Source organism: Macrosteles quadrilineatus, unplaced genomic scaffold (assembly GCF_028750875.1).
Source record: "Macrosteles quadrilineatus isolate MER2022 unplaced genomic scaffold, UCM_ALF_1.0 Scaffold_5__1_contigs__length_97177068, whole genome shotgun sequence".
NCBI lineage: Eukaryota > Metazoa > Arthropoda > Insecta > Hemiptera > Cicadellidae > Macrosteles > Macrosteles quadrilineatus.
This window is the reverse complement of record NW_026542598.1, coordinates 49103026-49124167: the sequence shown is the minus strand read 5'-3', so window position 1 is coordinate 49124167 and position 21142 is coordinate 49103026. Positions and strand designations below refer to the sequence as shown.

At 35.0% G+C, this 21142-nt stretch overlaps 1 protein-coding gene across 1 annotated transcript; it reads right to left on the bottom strand.

Moving 5' to 3' along the window:
• Positions 1-1683: 1683 nt before the first annotated feature.
• Positions 1684-18561, bottom strand: LOC128995402 (vacuolar protein sorting-associated protein 26B-like). Its single transcript, XM_054420411.1, has 7 exons — positions 18399-18561; positions 12467-12610; positions 11219-11451; positions 10299-10463; positions 9808-9914; positions 6896-7107; positions 1684-4180 (listed from the first exon to the last, which is right to left on the bottom strand). The coding sequence occupies exons 1-7, from the start codon at positions 18399-18401 to the stop codon at positions 3983-3985; spliced, it is 1062 nt and encodes a 353-aa protein (XP_054276386.1). The 5' UTR covers positions 18402-18561; the 3' UTR covers positions 1684-3982.
• Positions 18562-21142: the final 2581 nt, after the last annotated feature.

The window sequence follows — 21142 nt, the reverse complement described above, 5'->3', positions numbered from 1 at the left end:
ATAAAATAAATCATAAAATAAAAGCGATATTAATTTTTATAAAATAGTTGGTACTTGTTTTGACTTTTTATAGTAATAAAACATTCCTCACGCTGCTTACACAACAAAACTTCTCAAATGTTATTAGAGTAATATTATTAAAATAATTAAAGCAATATTTACATTTAAAGAATTAATTCAATAAGAACGCCTTCGCAAAGGAAACGCAACTACAACACGCTCCTGTATTGCGGGTATTGCATTGACTTTCTGCAGGCGTTTTTAATTTTTTTATATTTTTTTTATTCTCGTCTTGATAAAAATCTCGGCCAAAAAGAAATCTCATCTCGTGTAACGAGATTTAAAATTTCCCGAAATTTCGAGACTTGACCATCCCTAATTTATACAATTAACACTAAATGGGCGAGTATTCGAGATTTTGAGTTCGAGTAGAGTACGGCCTTGAAACTCGAGCTTATATTTGAACTCGCTAGTTTGGTATAAAATTGTAAGATCAATATTTGTTGAAATGTAACTTGTGTTAGAATAAAATGATGGATAATTTGTATTACTGTAGATTCTACAGTCATACAAACAAATATAGAAATAAGCAAGAGGTAGTTGTCTTGTCCTAACCTACTTTTATAGCTGTCACGACAGAATAGGTCAACTCAAAGCAGTCGCCGGCGACTGACTGGCAATGTTATACTGACTTGACACAGAATAGAATGACATGATCGGTAGTGATTTTGTTTTAGAGTAGGCCTAGTGTTTCACAATATAAAATTTCACTACTGAACTGTTACGTAAGCAATAAATTTATGTTTATAAAAGTCAGAATAGAAACACTATAAAGGCAAACCAATAGAAGGGAGGCAGGCGTTGTGCAATGACCTCGAAATGAGCCGAATAGTAACATTGAGTAGGGGGTTACAAGGGGGGGAAGGGAAGGGTGAGACCTTTGAGCTATATTTAGACTAGACTTTCACCACTTCCCAAATGGCTGGGTATGGGGATTACAATAGCAGGTTTTTTCCTTGCCTGGTTTGACTTTTGTCTTTTTGTGTAGGAGATTTGAATAATCAAAAATATAATTTGAATTGACCACAATTATTTAGCATTGATAATACAATTTGCAAGGGACCAGGAGGAAATAGAACAAAACACTAAAATTAATAGAATAACACACAAAGTAAACAAGAAATTAAATACAGAACATGGTGATTTAACACTGTCACTGTCACTAAATTTTGTTGTCTAGAAGGGTCGGTGAACTAATCAATAAATAGCCAAAACCAGTTTCCTCCCCCTCTTCTCTCTCAGTCTCACCACCACCCCTCCCCCCCTGAGCCGGGAGGCCCAGCACTTTGTCCTTGAAACACCCTAGCCTCTGAAACAATAAACCCTTACACCTGCGTTGCTGTTTTGACAACAGGTTTATGAATGTGTTCACTATTTTTCATTTTCCAGAATTAACTATCAATTATTATTATTTGCAAGTTACAAATAGGAAACTACATGACATTATGGTATTCAATTACCCATGTATTATCAAAAATGTATAATTCATTACTTATTTTGATAATAAAAAGCATTCATTACAGCACGCAGCACTTATTGATATATATATATTATATATATATATATATATATATATAATCATCAAAGTATCTGTTACTTTATACAAAATAAAATAGGTACAAAATTGTGTGGCCAGTCAAACTTTATAAACAAACATTTTATTCTATAAAATACAGATGGTAAATAGGGGTTGGTTTAAAGGAAATAAAATACAAAACAGATTAATTAATTATTTTGATAAACGATAGAAAGGTTATGGGATTGATTGAACTAAAATAACCACAGGGAATCTTAATTAGAAAAGTCGTCAACCACAATCTGTTCAGTACATCGCTAGAGAGAGAGAGGGGGGGGAGAGAGAGATAGCAGATAAGGGCGTTTGATAGGGAATATGAAAAAGTAAACAAACAAGGAACAACGACGCGACAATACTCGTTTATAGCCTTATTGTCTCGACCCCTACATTTGCACACGTGACCACTTTTTGTTCCTTCCTTATCTTTCATCCGTCCCAAAATGGAATTCCTGAAATAGTTTGTTGGTATAATCTTCCCTCACACACAAGGCGCAGAGCTCAGTGCGCACTGTAGGTTGCCACGGCAACCGTGTGTCGTCATTAGCGACTTAGCCAATCACGCACGCGCACTGCGTTGTAGATTACGATACAAATAACCCTCTGACTTCGATGTTGTAATTGAATCGAATTTTTCTAACGATGCGTAATGCAGGGATGAAACTGAACATCTAGACAAGTTTAGGTTATTTATTTTGTTCTAAAAATAAAAATAATACATTTAAAGGTCTGACTTATTGATACAGACATTTTTAGTATAATTTCGTGTTGAGGACACTCGCACGCCGGTTGTCTGAGACTGAATTCTGACCGTCTGACATCTTGAAATGTAGATTGTATTGTGTTGTGCAATATCATCTGCCTGCAGAGAGAACAGCTGAAAATAACCTTTAGCTGTTTTGAACTAAATAGTGTACTAAGTTGGTTACTAAAGTTGTTAGCGTGATTACTAAACCAATAGATATCAAATAAATAAATGTTAAATAAAATATCTATCCATCCCTGTCGGCTGTCGGTATCGGCGGAATCGGGCGAAATCGATGTTTGGCAATCGATTCTTGATACCGATATTCCTAGTATCGGCAATGTCCGAGTATCGGTGGTAGCGATAATTGACACTTCCCTATCTAAAACTCATTTTAGAGTCCTAAATTAGTTTTAAATATGCATCGGGACGTAATCGTTGCATCGGTAGTTAACCGCTGCATCGGTCTTTTTCGATGCATCGAGGCCAAATCGATGCATCGTGATTTCGATGCATGCTGAATCGAATCGCGATTCGATGCATCGAATCGAATCGAATCGAAATTTCGATGCATTTTCGATGCATCGCACACCCCTACTGATCAACATGTTTAGAACATCAACTTGAATATACACATAATATTTCTCAAATCTAAAATACAATAAAATAATTTAACAGACTATTATTGTAATATACTCTTATAAACAAGGCTTTTTCGACAGTGAGTTATACCTTAACAACAAAATATTACAGTGATATCAATATTAACAATACACTTACACTACGACCCCCCGCATGTGTGTGCGTTACACTGAGTCCGCCTTCATCACAGTCAGTTGCTCTTGTCTCTCACAATCTATATGACCAGCCTGCGACATCATACGCTAAATTTAAATACATGTTTTCCTTAATTAAGATTTTGGTATTGTTATAATAAGTCTTTACCACCCGAAGTTGGTTAATCGACTTTCCGTGTCATATGCCTGTACATCATAGCATACAGGCTCAATAAGCCGTGGTTGAGGTTTGTGTGGGGGGACTCTAGTCCCCCAGCCACCCTCACAGCATACAGGCAAGATACTTGGAAGATATTTTCTACCTAAATTTGACTGAATTTTCTGATTGGTTTAATGTATGGAAATTATTTCTTAGTTACAATGCCACTGGTCACTTAATAGAGAAGTATTGCTTCATATTGTTGTATTTTACAGTTTATATTTTGTATAGTTTATAGGTCTATTTTACAACTGTATAGTAAAATTTAATTTTATAAAAATTCAAATTAGAGTAACTATAAAATTAATTTAGAACCTGTTAACAGTTTAAAAAGGTATAATTTCTTTTAAACTGCATTTTAAAGGATAAATATTTTAAAATGGAAAACAAAAATTATCATTCAGGTTTAAAGCTTCACCAATTTCACAACTTAATCAATTATTGATACCAGATACTTTGTTCAAGGAAAGAACCGGTTTGAAAGGTGTAAACTTGAACACTTGTGTAAAACAAAAATCAGGACTTAATGCTTTGTCCTTACATTAGACACATACAGGCAGACTCTCAGGGGTTCCTGACTAGAGGGGGGCGGCGCGGGCAGCTGGGGGCTATTCCTCTTGCGAGGGCGGAGGAGTCTCATCTTCCCTCTTCATGTCTTCCACTGGCGCAGACGATGGTGGGTGCTGCACGATGGGCTCCGAGGCGCGAGGTCCACCCTCCCCCGACACCAGGTGTGAAGGGACGTGGGGCGACGGGCCATGCCCCGCTTTGTACGCCTTCTCACCTTTCCGCCACAGGGTTATTTCCTGCATTAGAAGGAAAATTGGTTAACTTGTGTACATTATTACATTTCATATCTAGTGACCAAGTGGAGTAAACGTAACCTATGACATCACATCAGTCAACAAATATATTTCTATGGAAACAATTTACATCTATCTATCCATCTATATATTAATAGGCAAGCATGTTTCTTTAAAACCTTTTTTCTAGGCTCGTGTGGATCGCAGAGAAAATCTATGTATATTGTTGGAAATATATTTGCCTGTAGATGTGCAGAATCCCTTTATAAATTAAAAATAGGCTCAAAAATAAGCACAAAAAAAAGAGTTTAAAAATTTGAAAAAATTAACATGGATCTTATGGGTTGCCATTGTTGCCATGCTGGTGACGAAATAACAATGAAATATAAACAGAAAATCAAAACAAATGGAAGAAACTCCAATCACATGTTTTATTTACAGTGTGGGGGGTGAAAATAGAGAAGTCCGTACATTACATATTTTTGGTTGAGTTTCGACCACTGGACGACCTCTAGTACTTATTTAATCTGAAATTAATCTTCAAGAAGAACTGGTGATATTAGAATGAATATAAATTTGAAATCACCAATATTTTTAGAATTTTTAATTTTATGAGGCCTTTTGCCAGCTATGCTGGTATCATCAGACACATCACAAAACTGAAGGATATGTTTTTTATGTGATGTGTCTTCAGTTTTGTGATGTGTCTGATGATGCCAAGACTTTGAAAAGATGGAAGTTTATAGAACCATGATGTATGCTTCATTGACACAATGAGATGTTTCTCAGAGCAAGCTGGCAAAAGGCCTCATAAAATTAAAAATTCTAAAAATATTGGTGACGTTTTTATTTCAAATTTATAAATGAAATAAAATTTAGATGCAGTTGTTTACATACAAAATGGATGCTGCTAAAATTTTGCAGTAAAACCTTGTGTAACATCATGTGATCGGAGAGAGTTCTGATGAGTGTTATCAAATAGATAATTTCTGATGAATACTGACAGAGTTTGTCCATTGGTTGATCCCCATCGCTCCAATCAGTAATCTTGCAGAGGACAACTACTAAGCAACCAAATCAAGACTTTGAAAAGATGGAAGTTCGTAGTACCATGATGTACACTTCATTGACACAATATGTTTCTCAGAGCAAGCATTATTGAGAAAATTTAAAATTCCAAAGGAGTTGTTATTGCAAAATATGTGGGGAATCAGAAGAAGAAAAGTGCTCAGGAGAAAATGGTCACATACAGTCCAACCTCAGTATAACGAATCTGAAGGGACCGAACTGAATATTCGTTATATCAAGGATTTCCTTAAAACGAGGTTTGTTATATAGAGGTTATGTTTGCAGGAATTTCGCTAAGTCGAGGTTCAGAACCAGCGTCGGTCAATATAGGTCGGGATTAGACATCATTAAAACACAATTAAAGTAGCATAGGCTACAATGTACTTTACAGTACAGTGTTTACATTGTACAGTAGAACCTAAATTATCCGGCATAAAAAAGGGGAGGGATCTTGAATATTGCGCAATCATGAAAATGGCATTGATCTTGGTACAGGTTAAAAACTGTAAGTTTAAAATCACAGCTTGTTCTAACCCTCCTAAAACCTAGTCAAACACTGTATTGCGTAGTCATAAACCATGTAAAGAACAAAACAAAACACTAGTAGAAAGTTTTGTAAGCTACTGCTCGTAATAGGCCGGTAGGCTACTTACAGTACAGTACTGATTTATCATAACAGAGGAATGTCAATAATAATCATTAACTATAGCATTGGTGTTGCTAGTTGAAACAAATCGTATTGAAAACAATAAATTATTAGATAAGTTATTATAAAAGTGTACTGTATAATCATAGCCAACTTAAAGATACAGTAATAAAAACACTCGAAAAAGGAATGTTAAAATAACGATGTTGCTATTCTTTCTCTTTGGTTTTGTTTTTATATTCTTTCTTAGGTTTCTCTTTATCCAAAAATTGTACAATTCACCATAGTAACTTATCGCCCAATCACAGCTTACTAAACATTACGTCGTCATCAGTCCTCAGTGAATGAAATCAGTTCTCAGTTGCAACATAGCGCGCGCAGCGACAGCAGACAGATATGTGTAAAACGGAGCAGACGAATGTTAGCGCAAGCGATGACGTCACCTTTCCATTTCATCTGATAAAGAAACAGATTTTACAAAAACAATAATGGGGTGGGGGATTTGTTATATCGAGGGAAAGACGTAGACAATTCATTATGCAGAGGTTAAATTCGCAATGTAGAGGTTCTGACAATGATAAATTCGCTATATTAAGGTGTCTTATTTTAGCCGAAATCACGAAAAATTTGTTAAATCAAGGTCGTTGTTATGGTTTGTTCGTTATGTAGAGGTAAAATATACATTATGTCTTATGGAGAGTTCTAGGGGATTAAAAAAAAAATCGTTATATCAAGGAATTCGTTGTATCGAGGTTCGTTATATCAAGGTTAGACTGTACCATGGAGAAGGTGATGGATTATCTGAGAACTTCAAGTGGAAGAAACTGAAGACATTAACAACTGAATTCATCTAACTGGGGAAAACTTTTTGGGCAAGGAAAAACAGCAACTTTTGGGAATGTGGAGGAAGAAGATTGATTTGAGACAGAATTATTAATATGTAGCCTATTTGATTGTATCATAATCTAACAAGTTGTCATTGATCAACACTGTTAACACTGCACCTGTTGTTTGAAGTAACGACGGTCCTCTTCATCCATTAGCACCAGGTTGAGGAAGTATTTGACTGAGAACTTCTTGTTGATGTCCCTCATGGTGGGGGTGAGGTCGTAGCCAGCTAGGAACACTCGGATAGGGATGCTCTCCCCTCGAACTGGCGCACCGTCCATGATCTCGTACTTGGCGATGGTCTCGTTTTCTGTGAAGGTGTGTGGCCCTGCGATTGGAATGAATCAGTTTTTGGCCATCCCAAAAATAATACACCTCGTGAGTCTAAAGTGACCTTTTTGACATAAGCTTAAGTTAAGTGACCATAACAAAGTCAGGGTCACAAATCAATAAGACATTTGACCTGTAGCCTATAATGATAAAAACAAAACCATGTTGGCCTTGGATGAATCGCAGTATGCAGCTGGTGTTTTCTGTGATTTGTCTAAGGAATTTGACTGTGTCAATCATGAACTTCTAATTCACAAACTTAGTAAAATTGGAATAACAGGTAACATTCTTAAATGGTTTAGATCATATTTGGCAAACCGTAAACAAAGAACTCTCATCATAAAAAAGGGAATAAAGTACTATTCAGACTGGATAAATATAGAACGTGGAATTCCTAAAGGCTCAATTCTGGGGCCTTTATTATTCATCATCTATATCAATGACTTGCCCCAAAAAATTCTTTCAGAATTAATACTTTTTGCAGATGATACCACTGCTTTTGTGAAAGGCAACTCAATGTCGGAAGTGCAAATTTCAGTTAACAAAACTTTGGAAGATCTCCGTGAATGGTTTACAGCTAATGGCCTGGCACTAAACAGTGATAAAACAAACGTCTTATTTTTTCAAAAGTCAAACATGACAGATATTTCACAACAAAAATTTCTCGGAGTGATCATTGACCAAAAACTAAATTGGAAGGAACATATTGATTATTTGTTAAAAAAATTAAGATCATTCTTTTTTGCTTTTTCAGTTCTTTCTCAGTGTGCATCAAAAAATGTTATCAGAATAGTTTATTTTTCCCATGTAGAGTCGATTTTGAGGTACCGTATGGCATTACCTTATGGGGAAATTCAAAAAATAGTAAAAAGATATTTTCAATGCAAAAAAGATTCATTAGAAATATGGCAAACGCTAAATTTAGGGCTTCCTGTAAAAAACATTTCAAAAATCAGTCCATATTAACTTTCCCCAGCCTGTTCATTTATGAAAGCCTTAATTATGTCCATGAAAATAAAAAAGATTTTGAAAAGTTCTTAATAAAAAATAAATACAACACTAGGAACAAGAACCTTTACAGTTATCCAATCCATCGGACAACAAAATTTGAAAAATGTCTTTTTTACACAGGCCTGAAGCTGTACAACCATTTGCCGAATAAATTTAAACAATTGGCAGTAAATGTTTTTAAAGTTAAAATTAAAGAAATTCTACTGGATAAGGTTTATTATTCCATCTCAGACTTTTTAGCAGACACCTCCTTGGGATAGTCATTGTACATTTTTATTGTTATTGTAATCTTCTATGTTTTATGTAAAATGTTTTTTCCATTGTATTTTATTATTAAGATTTATGTAATTGACAAGACACCAGTTACTGCTATAAGCACCCAATGTAACGTTATTTGTGTCAATAAATTGATTTGATTTTGATTTGATGAACAATTTTTTTTCATAGTGCACTATTCTTCAAGATAACTAATTTACAGAACATAAATTGTGTACATTGTTTATCTTTATAAATTAGCTACCAAAATGGGTTTCTTTGGGGTTTACTATTATACTTAGCCTAAACAGCAGTTACTATTAATTACTTGGATTTAACATTGTGTTACTTGCCAAAATAATAATAATAACTTTACATTTAAGTTACTGACATCTTTTAGCAAATTTCCCATATAGGGAATAAGCTATTTCTGTTTCTATCTGTCTAAATTTCATCCGAATCAGCATACATATGTTAAGTATTTTTATAATAAAAGGTTTAAATTACCTGTGATCCTGGTTTGTAGTTGGTTGACTACAGCTGTTTCATGTTTAATATTAACACATCTTCAGGTCAAATTTGTCAATGCATTGATTTATTCCATAGAATGGTCGTCATAAGGTTTAAAGTTCACAAAAAAATAACACATACACGTACACGAAACATTTAACAGTGATTGGCCAAAACACAAAACGAAAAAGCGCGTAATTAACATCGGACACGTACGGCGCCGGTAGAAGGTAGGTCATGACTGCCTAGGGGTACGTGTCCGATGTTAATTACGCGCTTTTTTGTTTTGTGTTTTGGCCAATCAGCGTTAAATGTTTTGTGTACGTGTATGTGTTATTTTTTTGTGAACTTTTTTTTTGGTAATTTTTTTGTAAACCTTATGACGACCATTCTATGGAATAAATCAATGCATTGACGAATTTGACCTAAAGATGTGTTAATATTAACATGAAACCGCTGTAGTCAACCAACTACAAACCAGGATCACTTGACGGATACAGGTAATTTTAACCTTTTATCGTAAAAATCAGTGATCCAGAGGCTATACCATAAAAAAGTATTTTTATATCCATTAGGTACTTATAATTTTACTTCTTTTGAAATTTTCAATTTCATTTTGTTTGGACGTTTGGCTCAGTGAGTAAACTATTTCAGAGTTCAATTTAGCTCAACCATCTGAGGGTACCAGAGTGGTTATAAGGCTCGCCTAAAAGCCATAAAATGTTTTGATCCATAAATCAGAATAGAATACTTTTTAGTGTTATTAAATGAAAACCAGAAACGTTAAATTTGCTGATACAAATACCTATTCTAAGTTTTATATGCCAAGCATCATCATCAACTTTTTTAGGTCTACCTCCTGGTTCGCCTTAAAATATACAGCTTGAAAATATGTTAAGTACTGGATAGTTATAATTTATACCTGACCCTGTAGTTTCTCTCTTAATTATGGCGATTTCCATGTGCTTGATCTTGATTCGAACCAGTAGGAAATAAATTTTACCTACTATAACATCTTTCAAGTGATATCTGAAACAAAGGACACAACGTGTTGTTAGAGAATTTATAAAAGGAATAAACATTTTGGGAAAACAGGAAAAGTTTTTCAGTGAACCTCCTGAAGAATATAAACTATAATCAAGCATTAGAAACATTTTGATGACAGCCTTGTTGATTACCTACTTGGGTGGTATTAGCTAGCATATAAAACATACTACCAGATATTAATATAAATTTATTATTGTTCAACGTTAACTCAGTATTTTTATTTAAATCCAATTTTCATACAAACTATATATTGATCAGGTTGGCATGGGTTTTAATAAAATTACGAGTTTTAGCTGAGTTAGTCTTTGATGACGAAGGATGCTTCTAATAATATAAAGTAAAATGGATTTTACTTGGTTTTCTTACTTGCACTTGTTGTACTCGAATTCAATGTGTAAACAGTCTTCAATTCCTACTTCCATTTTGATGCTGTTGTTCATATCGGGATACGATGACAGAGTATGAACAACCAAATCCAGTTCTTTTACAATATCGGAAATCCGTCTTACAACTGTCACCCTCAACAAGTATCTGTAAATTAATTGAAACATTAACTCTTTATACTGTCCTAGAAGACTACACATGTAGTTGCACAAAGCATTCAACTGTGAACTGTTACATCAAACATCAAATTAACGAAAAGCAACATTCCACATCAATGTATTAGGCTAAACCTTTCATTTTACTACAGTTCACTGGAAAACTGAAAAAAATAAATTAGATTTAGGTAACCCACAAGGGTAAAACTTTTTGAGAACGTATAACCTTCAAACTCAAAAACATGTTCAGTAGACTGATTAGTAATACCAAATTTTACTAATGGATATATTCTTAAAAATTCATTTTATAAAAAGTATCTCAAAAAATTTGTAGGTAAAGGATAATCTGGAGCTTATGTTCATTGTTAACCAAATTTATGCCTCACTTAAATGTCCTGTGTGGCCGTATCAATAATATAATTAACACGCAAGGTTTGTTAAAACAAACTGTAATATTTTACGATTATCGGTTAATGTGAGTTCGGTTAAGAGGGTGTCTACTGTAACACTTTGAATCTACTATGTGTTAATGAGGTCTATAAATAAACTGCTTCAGTCACAAGAGGTATCTAGCCTTAATTATAAATAACTAAACAATTGAATGGTTACCTACCTTAATCGGACATTGGAACCTGTGTAAGACTCAAACGGTTTTTCTACATTCAGAAACTCAAAGTTATATGTAGTGTTTTGGGGGAGGTATCTAGCCTTAATTATAAATAACTAAACAATTGAATGGTTACCTACCTTAATCGGACATTGGAACCTGTGTAAGACTCAAACGGTTTTTCTACATTCAGAAACTCAAAGTTATATGTAGTGTTTTGGAAAAGCTCTCCTGGCCGGGCAAGCTCTTTAACCAACGACGTAAACTCATGGTGGTTGCCTCTGTCGTAGTAGAGCTCTATTTGTCCGATAAATTCAATTTTGATTCCTTGATGTTCCAATTTGCTTCCTGGCTTCTTTAGAGAGATATTCACCTGCAATATAAAGATGGCATGGTATTCAATCCATGCATTCATATTTTAAAAAGTAGGCTGGCGCCTACTTTAGTTTAATATAGGACAGTAAAATAATGTTTGCCCATTGTCACCCTTTTGTTCCTAGATCTGTTCCTTTCGGACTATAATTGGTTTATTTAACACATTCACTGCGGCTGCAAGATGGCCAGCTGCTGCCGGGAGAGTGGACAGCTATAAGCTGCGTGTATGAGTGTACAACAATTTTGAAATTTAGTTTCATTCAATAGGAGAGACATATTATAGCATGTACTGTGTCCCAGTTGTTGTAGACGTAATTTTACAAAAACCTAATAGATAGCAGCACAAAAGAAAACTCCTAGCCGGTCCTCAGTTCCCTGTCAAATGGAAGGAAAAAGCAAGGGCAAAGTACCCGGAAACACCATCAAAACATACCGCAAAAAGGGATAAAGCACAATTTTAAGGTTAGGTTCCTTCCACAATGCGACAGTACATTCAGTATCGTTATTCTATTTCATGTCATGAAATGTCTTTATGACAATGTCAGCAAACTTGAATATGAATATTGGCGGTAACCTTGACTAACGCAAAACTAAAAACCCACTACCCTAACATGTACGCTAAGGCACAATATGAGTTTCCTTCTCTCTCAATAGATAGACGAAATATAATTGAATTACAGTGTCCATGACAAATGTCTCCAATCGGAGGCATGCACACGTGGGCAGGGATGCTGATGTCTCCAACCGGAGACAGGCCGCAGTGAATGTGTTAAGCGCAACTGTATGACTCACATATGTGTGTCACACCACTTTAGGTATTTAATACTTAAATTTTATAAGGGGTTGGCAGTCGCTTTTAACCTTGCATTTGCCCATCTACATGGGCCTCAAACTGAAACCTACCAAGCAAATCAAGGGGTGGGCCATTTCAGTACAAGATTAAACTTGACTGATATACAGTAAGTAGTTCCTCGATAATTTGGCCCTCAATAATCCAGGAAAACTAAATTTACCTTTCCAGATACACTCTCGCCATCATAATACAGCAAGTGCCTTTCCTTCTTTCCATCTTCAGTCTTGATATCAGCCTGTTTTCTTGTGTCTGCACCATCTAGCACAATGTTGATCTCAGCACTCTGGCCAAACCCAAAGAAACTCTGCAAACACAACACAATTTAGGATAAAAAATATAAATTAATTAATAACTTTGTTGTCAATAAATAACTAAGTTACTTAGAAAATCTAAGATTGAAAATCAATAAAAACATTTAAAAGAGTAAAACTAAGTTACCTACCTATGGCCAACTTGTTTGTAACGACTGACCATACTGCCACTGTTTTGAAAAACCCTTCAGCTAAAGTAAGTCTTACTCTCACAATTATCTGAGGAGCTTTTGGGTTATATAAGTTAGGCCTAAGTATTTCTTTTTTATTTTGGACCAGAAAACAATATATAAATAACGTTATTAGGCCTAAAAAATATTTCTGTTTGTTAAAAGTAGGCCTTAAGCAATTAAGGAGTTATTTGATAAAACTAGTAACTTACTTGTACATTATTATACATAAAATTAATAGGTCTGCTGTACATTGCAAGTTTTTTTTTAGTGAATTTCTCATTTAGGGAATAGGCTAAGTTGTTACCACAGGTCTCATAGTAAGATATGGACCCGGAACCGATTTACTTTTTGAAGTACTTACAAGGCTTACAAGAAGAGGCCAAAAACAAAATCTGTTTGAATAATTCATATAGGCCTATTTATACTACTATATATCTAATATATAAAATTCTCGTGTCACAGTGTTTGTCTGCAAACTCCTCCGGAACGACTTCACCGATCGTTATGAAATTTTGTGTGTAAATTCTGTAGGTATGCGAATCGGACGTAAACTATTTCCCGTTTCGAAATTCTTAAAAGGGCTCCGCCCCAGTGGCTCTGGAGTTTCCCATGTTAACCTTATGAGAAATGGAATCAATGAATCTTAACAGCTGTTTCAATTAAACAAGTTGGTTCTGTTCTATGATGTTCAATAGCATTAAAGTTACAAGGATTACCAACAGGGTGCAGCACTATTACTTCTTTTACATTTATGACAACAGCTAATTTGCAACCAAAAGGTGAGTGAGCGTAGCGAACGAACTTCAACCTGGAGGCGAGTTAGCGTAGCGAACGAGCTAACCTGAAGGCAAGTGAGCGCAGCGAACGAGCTCCAACCTAAAGGTGAGTGAGCGTAGCGAACGAGCTCCAACCCAAAGGTGAGTGAGCGTAGCGAACGAACTTCAACCTGGAGGCGAGTTAGCGTAGCGAACGAGCTAACCTGAAGGCAAGTGAGCGCAGCGAACGAGCTCCAACCTAAAGGTGAGTGAGCGTAGCGAACGAGCTCCAACCCAAAGGTGAGTGAGCGTAGCGAACGAACTTCAACCAGGACGTGATTGAGCGATGCGAACGAGATCATCTTGAAAATTAAACGTAACGGTACTTTCTTTCCATCGGTCTGTCTTAGGGGAAACCTATAACTTAGGCGATACGAAGTTCGACGGGTCAGCTAGTATATATATATATATATGTGTGTTTGTTAGCACGATAACTCAAGCAAAAATCATCTGATTTTGATGAAACTTGGTATAACCGTTTTTAAGAAAAATAAACCTAGTATATTTATTCAAACGAGTTTGCAAACCAGCATGATCGGACCATGGGAATGGAAATACTTCTTTTATACATTTTATGAATTTTAACAAAACAAACAATAACCAAAACTTATGGATATGATAAAAAGGTACCACCGCATGGGGTTTGAAATTGTACAGTTTCTTCCAATTTTAAGTTGGTCGTAAAAATTTAGATTAGGATATAACTAAAATAAGTTAAGGATAAAAAAGACAGCTTTAAGTTAAGTATTAATCTTTTCGGTACTTAACTGTTAAAGGGAACATTCATTATTAGGCTAGGAATATACTAGGACGCTGGCGTCCGGGAGGCCGGGACGCTAGCGGGGCATTAAATCAAATGGGGGCGATTATACTAGGGATGCCAGCGTCGGATGCTAAAAAAGCCACCGGACGCTCGATTTTGTGCCTCCCAGCTGGTAGGCTGAAATTCGAACGTCCAGTGACTTTTAGCCCCCCCCCCCCCCCCCGGGGGTGCACAAAACCGGTTGTGGAGCATTGGTTAAAATGTGGCGCATTATACTAGGCGGCTACGCTATTACTATAGGTCTCATGGTAAGACCTGGACCCGGGACCAATTTACTTTTTTGATTTGATGTCCCCAGTGGCCAAAAACACCATCCGCTCATATAGATTTAAATATTATATATTTGTCCGTAAACGCGATAACTTGAGTAATTTTTGTCCGATTTTGATGAAATTTGGCTTAAAGGTGTAGGGTGGGATAAACTTTAATGAGTTCACGAACCAGCATGAACGAACCTTGGAAACGGGGGTTCATGGGATAAAAAAAGGGTTTAGTAATTCTTTACCCTCAAAACACATAATTTTCCAATTTCTCTCTACACAACTTTAATGAGCATAAAACAAATGATTTAGTAGCCTATATTACAGTGTTTGTGTACAGTTATTAGTGGTACGTAGAAAATTAAAAAATTGTAAATTAAAAATTCCCATGATATTCTTATGGAAAATATTGTTAACTGTTGGAATTTGCTTGTCTATGGATATATTTTGATCAAACTTGGCCAATTTGTATTATACTAAGCTATTAATATTTTACTAAAAACACAATTTATTAGCCTCTCTGAAGCAGCAAACCTGGGTACTCGTTGAACCTAATGTTATTTAAATAGATATTTAAACAAAAAATGACAAAACATTGAAATAAAATGGCAGTCCGTAAGGCTAGCATCCCAACACAAATCACGTCATTTTCGGCCCGAAGTGGGACGCTAGCCTCTCGGACGCCAGCCTCCCGGACGCCAGCGTCCTAGTATAATCCTAGCCTTATTGGTGATTTTTTCCCGATATATAGTAGAACCTCTTAAATCCGAACCCCCCCATAATCCGAACGCCTCTTTGCGTACCTCACAGTACAGTAGTTCTTTATTGTATACTGTATTTACTGATACACGCACTGTAATTGTTTCTATTGTAATGTACAAAACTGTTTATTCACTATGTTTACTCTGTATTAAATAAACACTGTAAGCCTATTTTACTTGACAAGTTAAAGCATTTTTCTCTTTTCCCGTAACAATTGTACGATCCATTTTGCCACATTTTAGCTATTGTAATGTAAAAACAACAATATGCTCTGTAATCCGAACTATTCAATAAAACCGAACTACCCCCAGTCCCAATTAGTTCGGATTAAAGAGGTTCTACTGTAGGCCTATAGCTTTAACATTTTTGTTTTCCTTAACGATCCATAACTACTAACTCCATATACTCCATACCTATATACCGAGTTTCCTTCTGCTTTAATATCTTTAAACACATTTAAGTTACAAAAATAAAACTGATCTCGTTTAGGCAAAAATAATATAGGCTAGCCTTTATGGATTAAGAAATGAAACTGTTCTAAGCGAAGTTAACCTAATATAACATACATAACTAACCAAGCTTGCTCTACCATTTCAACATTATTTGATAACAGAAAAGACATGTGGGGAGTATAGGCCTAAAACGAAATTTTGAAATGTTACAGCAAGTTTGGTTGGTTAGGTTAGGTTAATTTGGAACAGTTTAATTTCAATGTAATATTTTTTGTTATTGTTTGTTGAGATTGAACAATATTTAGCCTAGTTATCATAGTTTTCAGCTGATATGTTTCAATTCGTTAAGTTAATAAGTTATAAATAAAAGTTATTGGATCAGAAAATAAAATATCTATATAGGCCTAAGTCATCGACAAAAAATCATCGATAATAATGAATGTTCCCTTTAACTCTTTCAGTGCTATGCAACGATATAAGTTAAGTTATCGTTATGCATATTTTTCCCATTTAATGCTATGGAACGATAACTTAAGCGCGTTTAATCCGAAAAGTGCAAAGCGACGATATATCAAGCCGACTTTCGATTGTTTGAGTTTCAAATCTCCAATATCAGTTGACTAGGTTATTCTTTAGAAACAGCAATGATTCCTTTCGATTCCTCACACGATCGAGGCACGATATAAGTTATCATTCCTTATTACTTTTGAGATGAAAAATTTTTATTTTTACAATTTTGTATAAACCATTTTTAAGTAGGTACCCGTATACCGGTATACAAATTTTTAACCCTAGCAGTGGCCAAAGAGCGTAATACGCTCATACGCCGTGACGCCTAGAATGGCCACCGCGTAATACGCTATTATTGACTAAAATTTTTTTAACGGTGAAAAAACCGCTTATAATAAACTCTGATGTGAACAATATAAGTTATATATATCATTCAAAATATCACATTCAGAACTTTCATTTTATCATACAAACAAACCCTGTAGCAGGTATATAACAATGTCACGACAATTAGAAATCTAATGAATTTTTGGTGCGGCACGACTTTTGCAGCTGACACTTGGGAACTGTCAAAACACAAATTGTTTGGCATTACCCTGCTCGGGTAATTTTCGTTTTGGGATGATGCGGATGTTACCACTGGATAGCCATTAATTTTATCTTCATTGTAATATTGATATTTAGTCTCCTAGGTCATTTTTCAATCTGATTGTTGGAAACAAAAGGTCATTTCATTGAGTTGAAGCAATGCCATGTGTATTTCTAAACCCTTAAGTTCCAACCTTTGAAGAATCTTAATATAAAGAGGGGCATCTCTGGTGAGTCGCCGGGGCCTCATAGATTCTAAATACATTACGACCCTGTTCTTAGTGTTTTTAGCGAATTTCCCTCATAAGTTAGGGAATAAGCTAACTTTATTTAACTTATATATCATATGGTAAAGTTAAATTTAATGTACCGTACCTAATGATAATAACTTATTGAAATCATAATCTATAAGCTCTGCTGCAATAGTGTCCCCACAACTTTTTCAACAATGGCAAAATAACAAAGATTTGTCTAAACTTAAGTGAGTTTAATTTGGAAAAGGCTGGCATACTTACTCAGTGATAATATTTAAATCATATTTCAGTAGAATTTGAAGAACAAGAACTAAGTTAGCTTAGGAAGGTAAAGTTACTAAATTTTTCCAAACTTACTTCAAGGCAAAAAGTAACTTACCGTAGCAAGGTGTTATCCTACACTCATCCCTAGGTGGAAAGTTTTATGATGTTCTAGGCTACTTATTATTTATTTTATTAGTTTTAATTTGACACAATCTTTTCCGACATTATCGGTCACCGTATAATTCAAGTAAGTAAGTATTCAAATAATACTAAATAATTTACTTAAGGGTGGAATTTGAAAACTATTCAACAAATAAATTAGATTCAGTTTTTTAAGTCCTAGGCACGGGCCTGGGATTGTTTTTCACATTAAGCTAGCCTACTTCAGGCTAGACCTAGGTGTTGCAGTAATATCACTTAGATAAAATCCATTGGTGATTTGGTGGGATTTTAACGCAGGACCTCAGGGACCGAAGTCTCACGCTCAAACCACTAGACAAGCTCGCTCCCCCCATTACATTGGGAATAAGTAAAGGGGTCATCATACTTAACCCTATATGAGCGATCAAAATTTGGCAGTTCTAGCAGAGATATCAGGGAACTTTGGCCTAACTTAGGTCCTAGCCTAGTTACTATGACACACAAATCCAAAAATATTTATGCTTATTTGAGCCTCATATGGTTTCGACCATGGACATCTCACTGTTTTATTAATCTTAAGATTGTTTTTCCAAATAATAACTAGGCCTAACATATAAACTATAGGCCTACATAGGCTAGTATGGCAAAGATATTCACAAATGTGTAGCTTAATCAATTCACTTCACAGACGACTTGGTAAAAGTTTGTGTTCATATTTAGGTGGTATTATCTGACTTACCATAGTGAAAAAGTTTTATTGGACCTACGGCGATTGAAAATAACAAAAATTATAAATAAGGTAGAACAAATAACATTGCACTACACAAGAACTAGATAAATTTTAAATCAATCAGGTAATAACACTGAAGTTATTTATTGAGAGGCTAACAACTCCATCCCAGTTTGTTACGTCACGCCACACTTCCACGGTAGATGTCTGATCTCAGCCTTATAAATAGTTATGACTTACACAAACAAAAGTTTGTGTACTATATAATATACAAAAACTGTCACAATATATAACAATTGACTATTAGAATTATAGTCAAAGATATTAACACTACTTTGCCCTCAAAAATGTTTATTTAGGAACTAAGATATATGTTTAACATTATAACACTTTTTTCTCCTCTAGCATGAAATTTTGGGCCACCGGAATTTTATCCCCCTGGAATTTTACCCCCTGGGCAAAGCTGACGTCACTATGACCATAGATAAAACATACTTATGACGTAGTAACCTGAGTGGCCAAAAGTTTGTTCGCGGCCGGAATTTTACCCTCGCGGATTTGGAAGTCTAATGAAAATAGTCAGAGCGTGATTTACATTAGCGATAAAAACCGGAATTTTAACCCCTGTCCTATATACAGTGTAACTAGCTTCACAGAAAACATTTGCCAGCGTTTAGACAACTGAAGATGTATTTTTATCCCCGGATTTTTACCCCCCGGAATTTTACCCACGGATTTTTACCCCCCGATATTTCACCCCCTGGCCGATTTTAGAAATTGAATGATTGATTTTCTTATTTCTGTTTTTAATTAGTTGTAAACATTTCATTATATAGTAGCATAGATAAAACATACTTAGTAGCCTATCTTAATTTATTTATTTTTTAATCTCGACTACTTAAGTTTAACTTTTTAATGCTATTGAACATCACAGAATCCAATTGCTTAGTTGAACCAGCTGTTAAGATTCTTTAATTCCATTTTAATATGAGTACTCATAAGGTTAACATGGGAAACTCCAGAGCCACTGGGGCGGAGCCCTTTTGACGGATCTGCACCAAACTTCACACAAACCATTCATGACATGAATAATGCTTAATAATGCCTGAAAGTTTCATTCCATAAAGGACAAACAAACAAACAAACATACATTGGAATTTACATATAAGTTATATAGATATTTATATTATAGATTATTATTATCGAGTGTGTTTTATCTATAGTAATAATCCTAAACAGATCATATCAGTTCATATCCTTCAACCATGGATCATATCAGTATATTTTACAATACTTACTCTTGAAATACACAACTAAATACTCAACTTGTAAACATATTTATATTTTAATTAAATTCTTAATTTTCATTCATGTTCATATTTTTAAAATTCGTATTAGGCCCATTTAAAACAATAATATTAATCTGAAGTAAATCAAATATTACAATTTTCTAGTACAAATAAGAGACATGTAGAATGGCACCGACGAGTCTACAAGTATCATATTCAAAGTACCGGGCAATGGACGCACAACCTGACGTCTACATTGAACTGCTGATCAAGTGGCAGCCAATCACAGCATTGAGCACCAAAGGGATGATGGACACTGTAGGCGGGGTTAATTAGAATCTGGAAAAATGAAGGGACATGAGTAGCAAGATGGCATGAGTCTGGAAGAAGATTTGCGAGGCTTAGGACGGGGTCGGATCAAGTAGGCCCCAATTAATATATCCAGGATTGGTAAAATCTGCCACCTGAATACGTCCTATAGGCCAAACGACTTCACCTACTCAACCAACACCGACAGAAGAGGTCCAGGGGGTCGTCATCCGTCTTCGAGTACCAGGATCAACCACCGAGTCATCCGACAACGGAGACAAGGCCGACAAGGGGAGGCCTGGACATCCACGACACGGGGGAATCGTCTACCCTCAAGATCTTCTCATTGGTATGTTCCTAAATTCAATTATTATTCCCAAGACAAAAAGTTAGAAGAAAGAAGAAAAATTTTAATAATATAAAAAGGACCTAAGTTAAATAACTACAATTCATTACAATTACACCTAAAGGGTTTTGGTTTATTAAAGGGTTGTAGATTAGAGTGAGTGGTCAAATAAAATTTAGTAACTCATTCATGGTGTCAGTTCAATCAGTTCCAGAGTATTCTCACAATTAGTATACTCACAATCTTAGTAGTCATTTTGTATTCTTCACATTTAAAGTAAACTCATAACCCCAATAGTTTACAAACTACAGTAAAGTAAAGTTGTGCGCTGTTGTCTAAAAAATGATGCAATATGATTACCACCCATAGAGCAATATACAGTATATAGATCTGTGGTACCACCACGTGAAGACGGACCATGGCAATTTAAGAATATTATTTATTATATTATGGTCTTTCGTTCAAATATATATATATATATATATATATATATATATATATATATATATATATATATATATATATAAACTCTAATTTTATTTATATAGATATACAAACTTCCTCTTTTATAAATATAGATTTAATAAAATTTTAAATAGCATAGTAAAATCTATATTTGGCTAGTGATAATTTTATTATATTTAATCCAATCAACATTATCTCTATGAAATTTCTATCTCTTCCTTCTAGAAGCTGGCAGCACTGATTCAAAAAGTCACGTTGCCGGCGTTCGTTGAACTTGAACCTCTGAAATGATCTTTGAATTTTGCAGAAGGGAAGGGCGAAGAAGAATGTAAATTCTGGTCTTA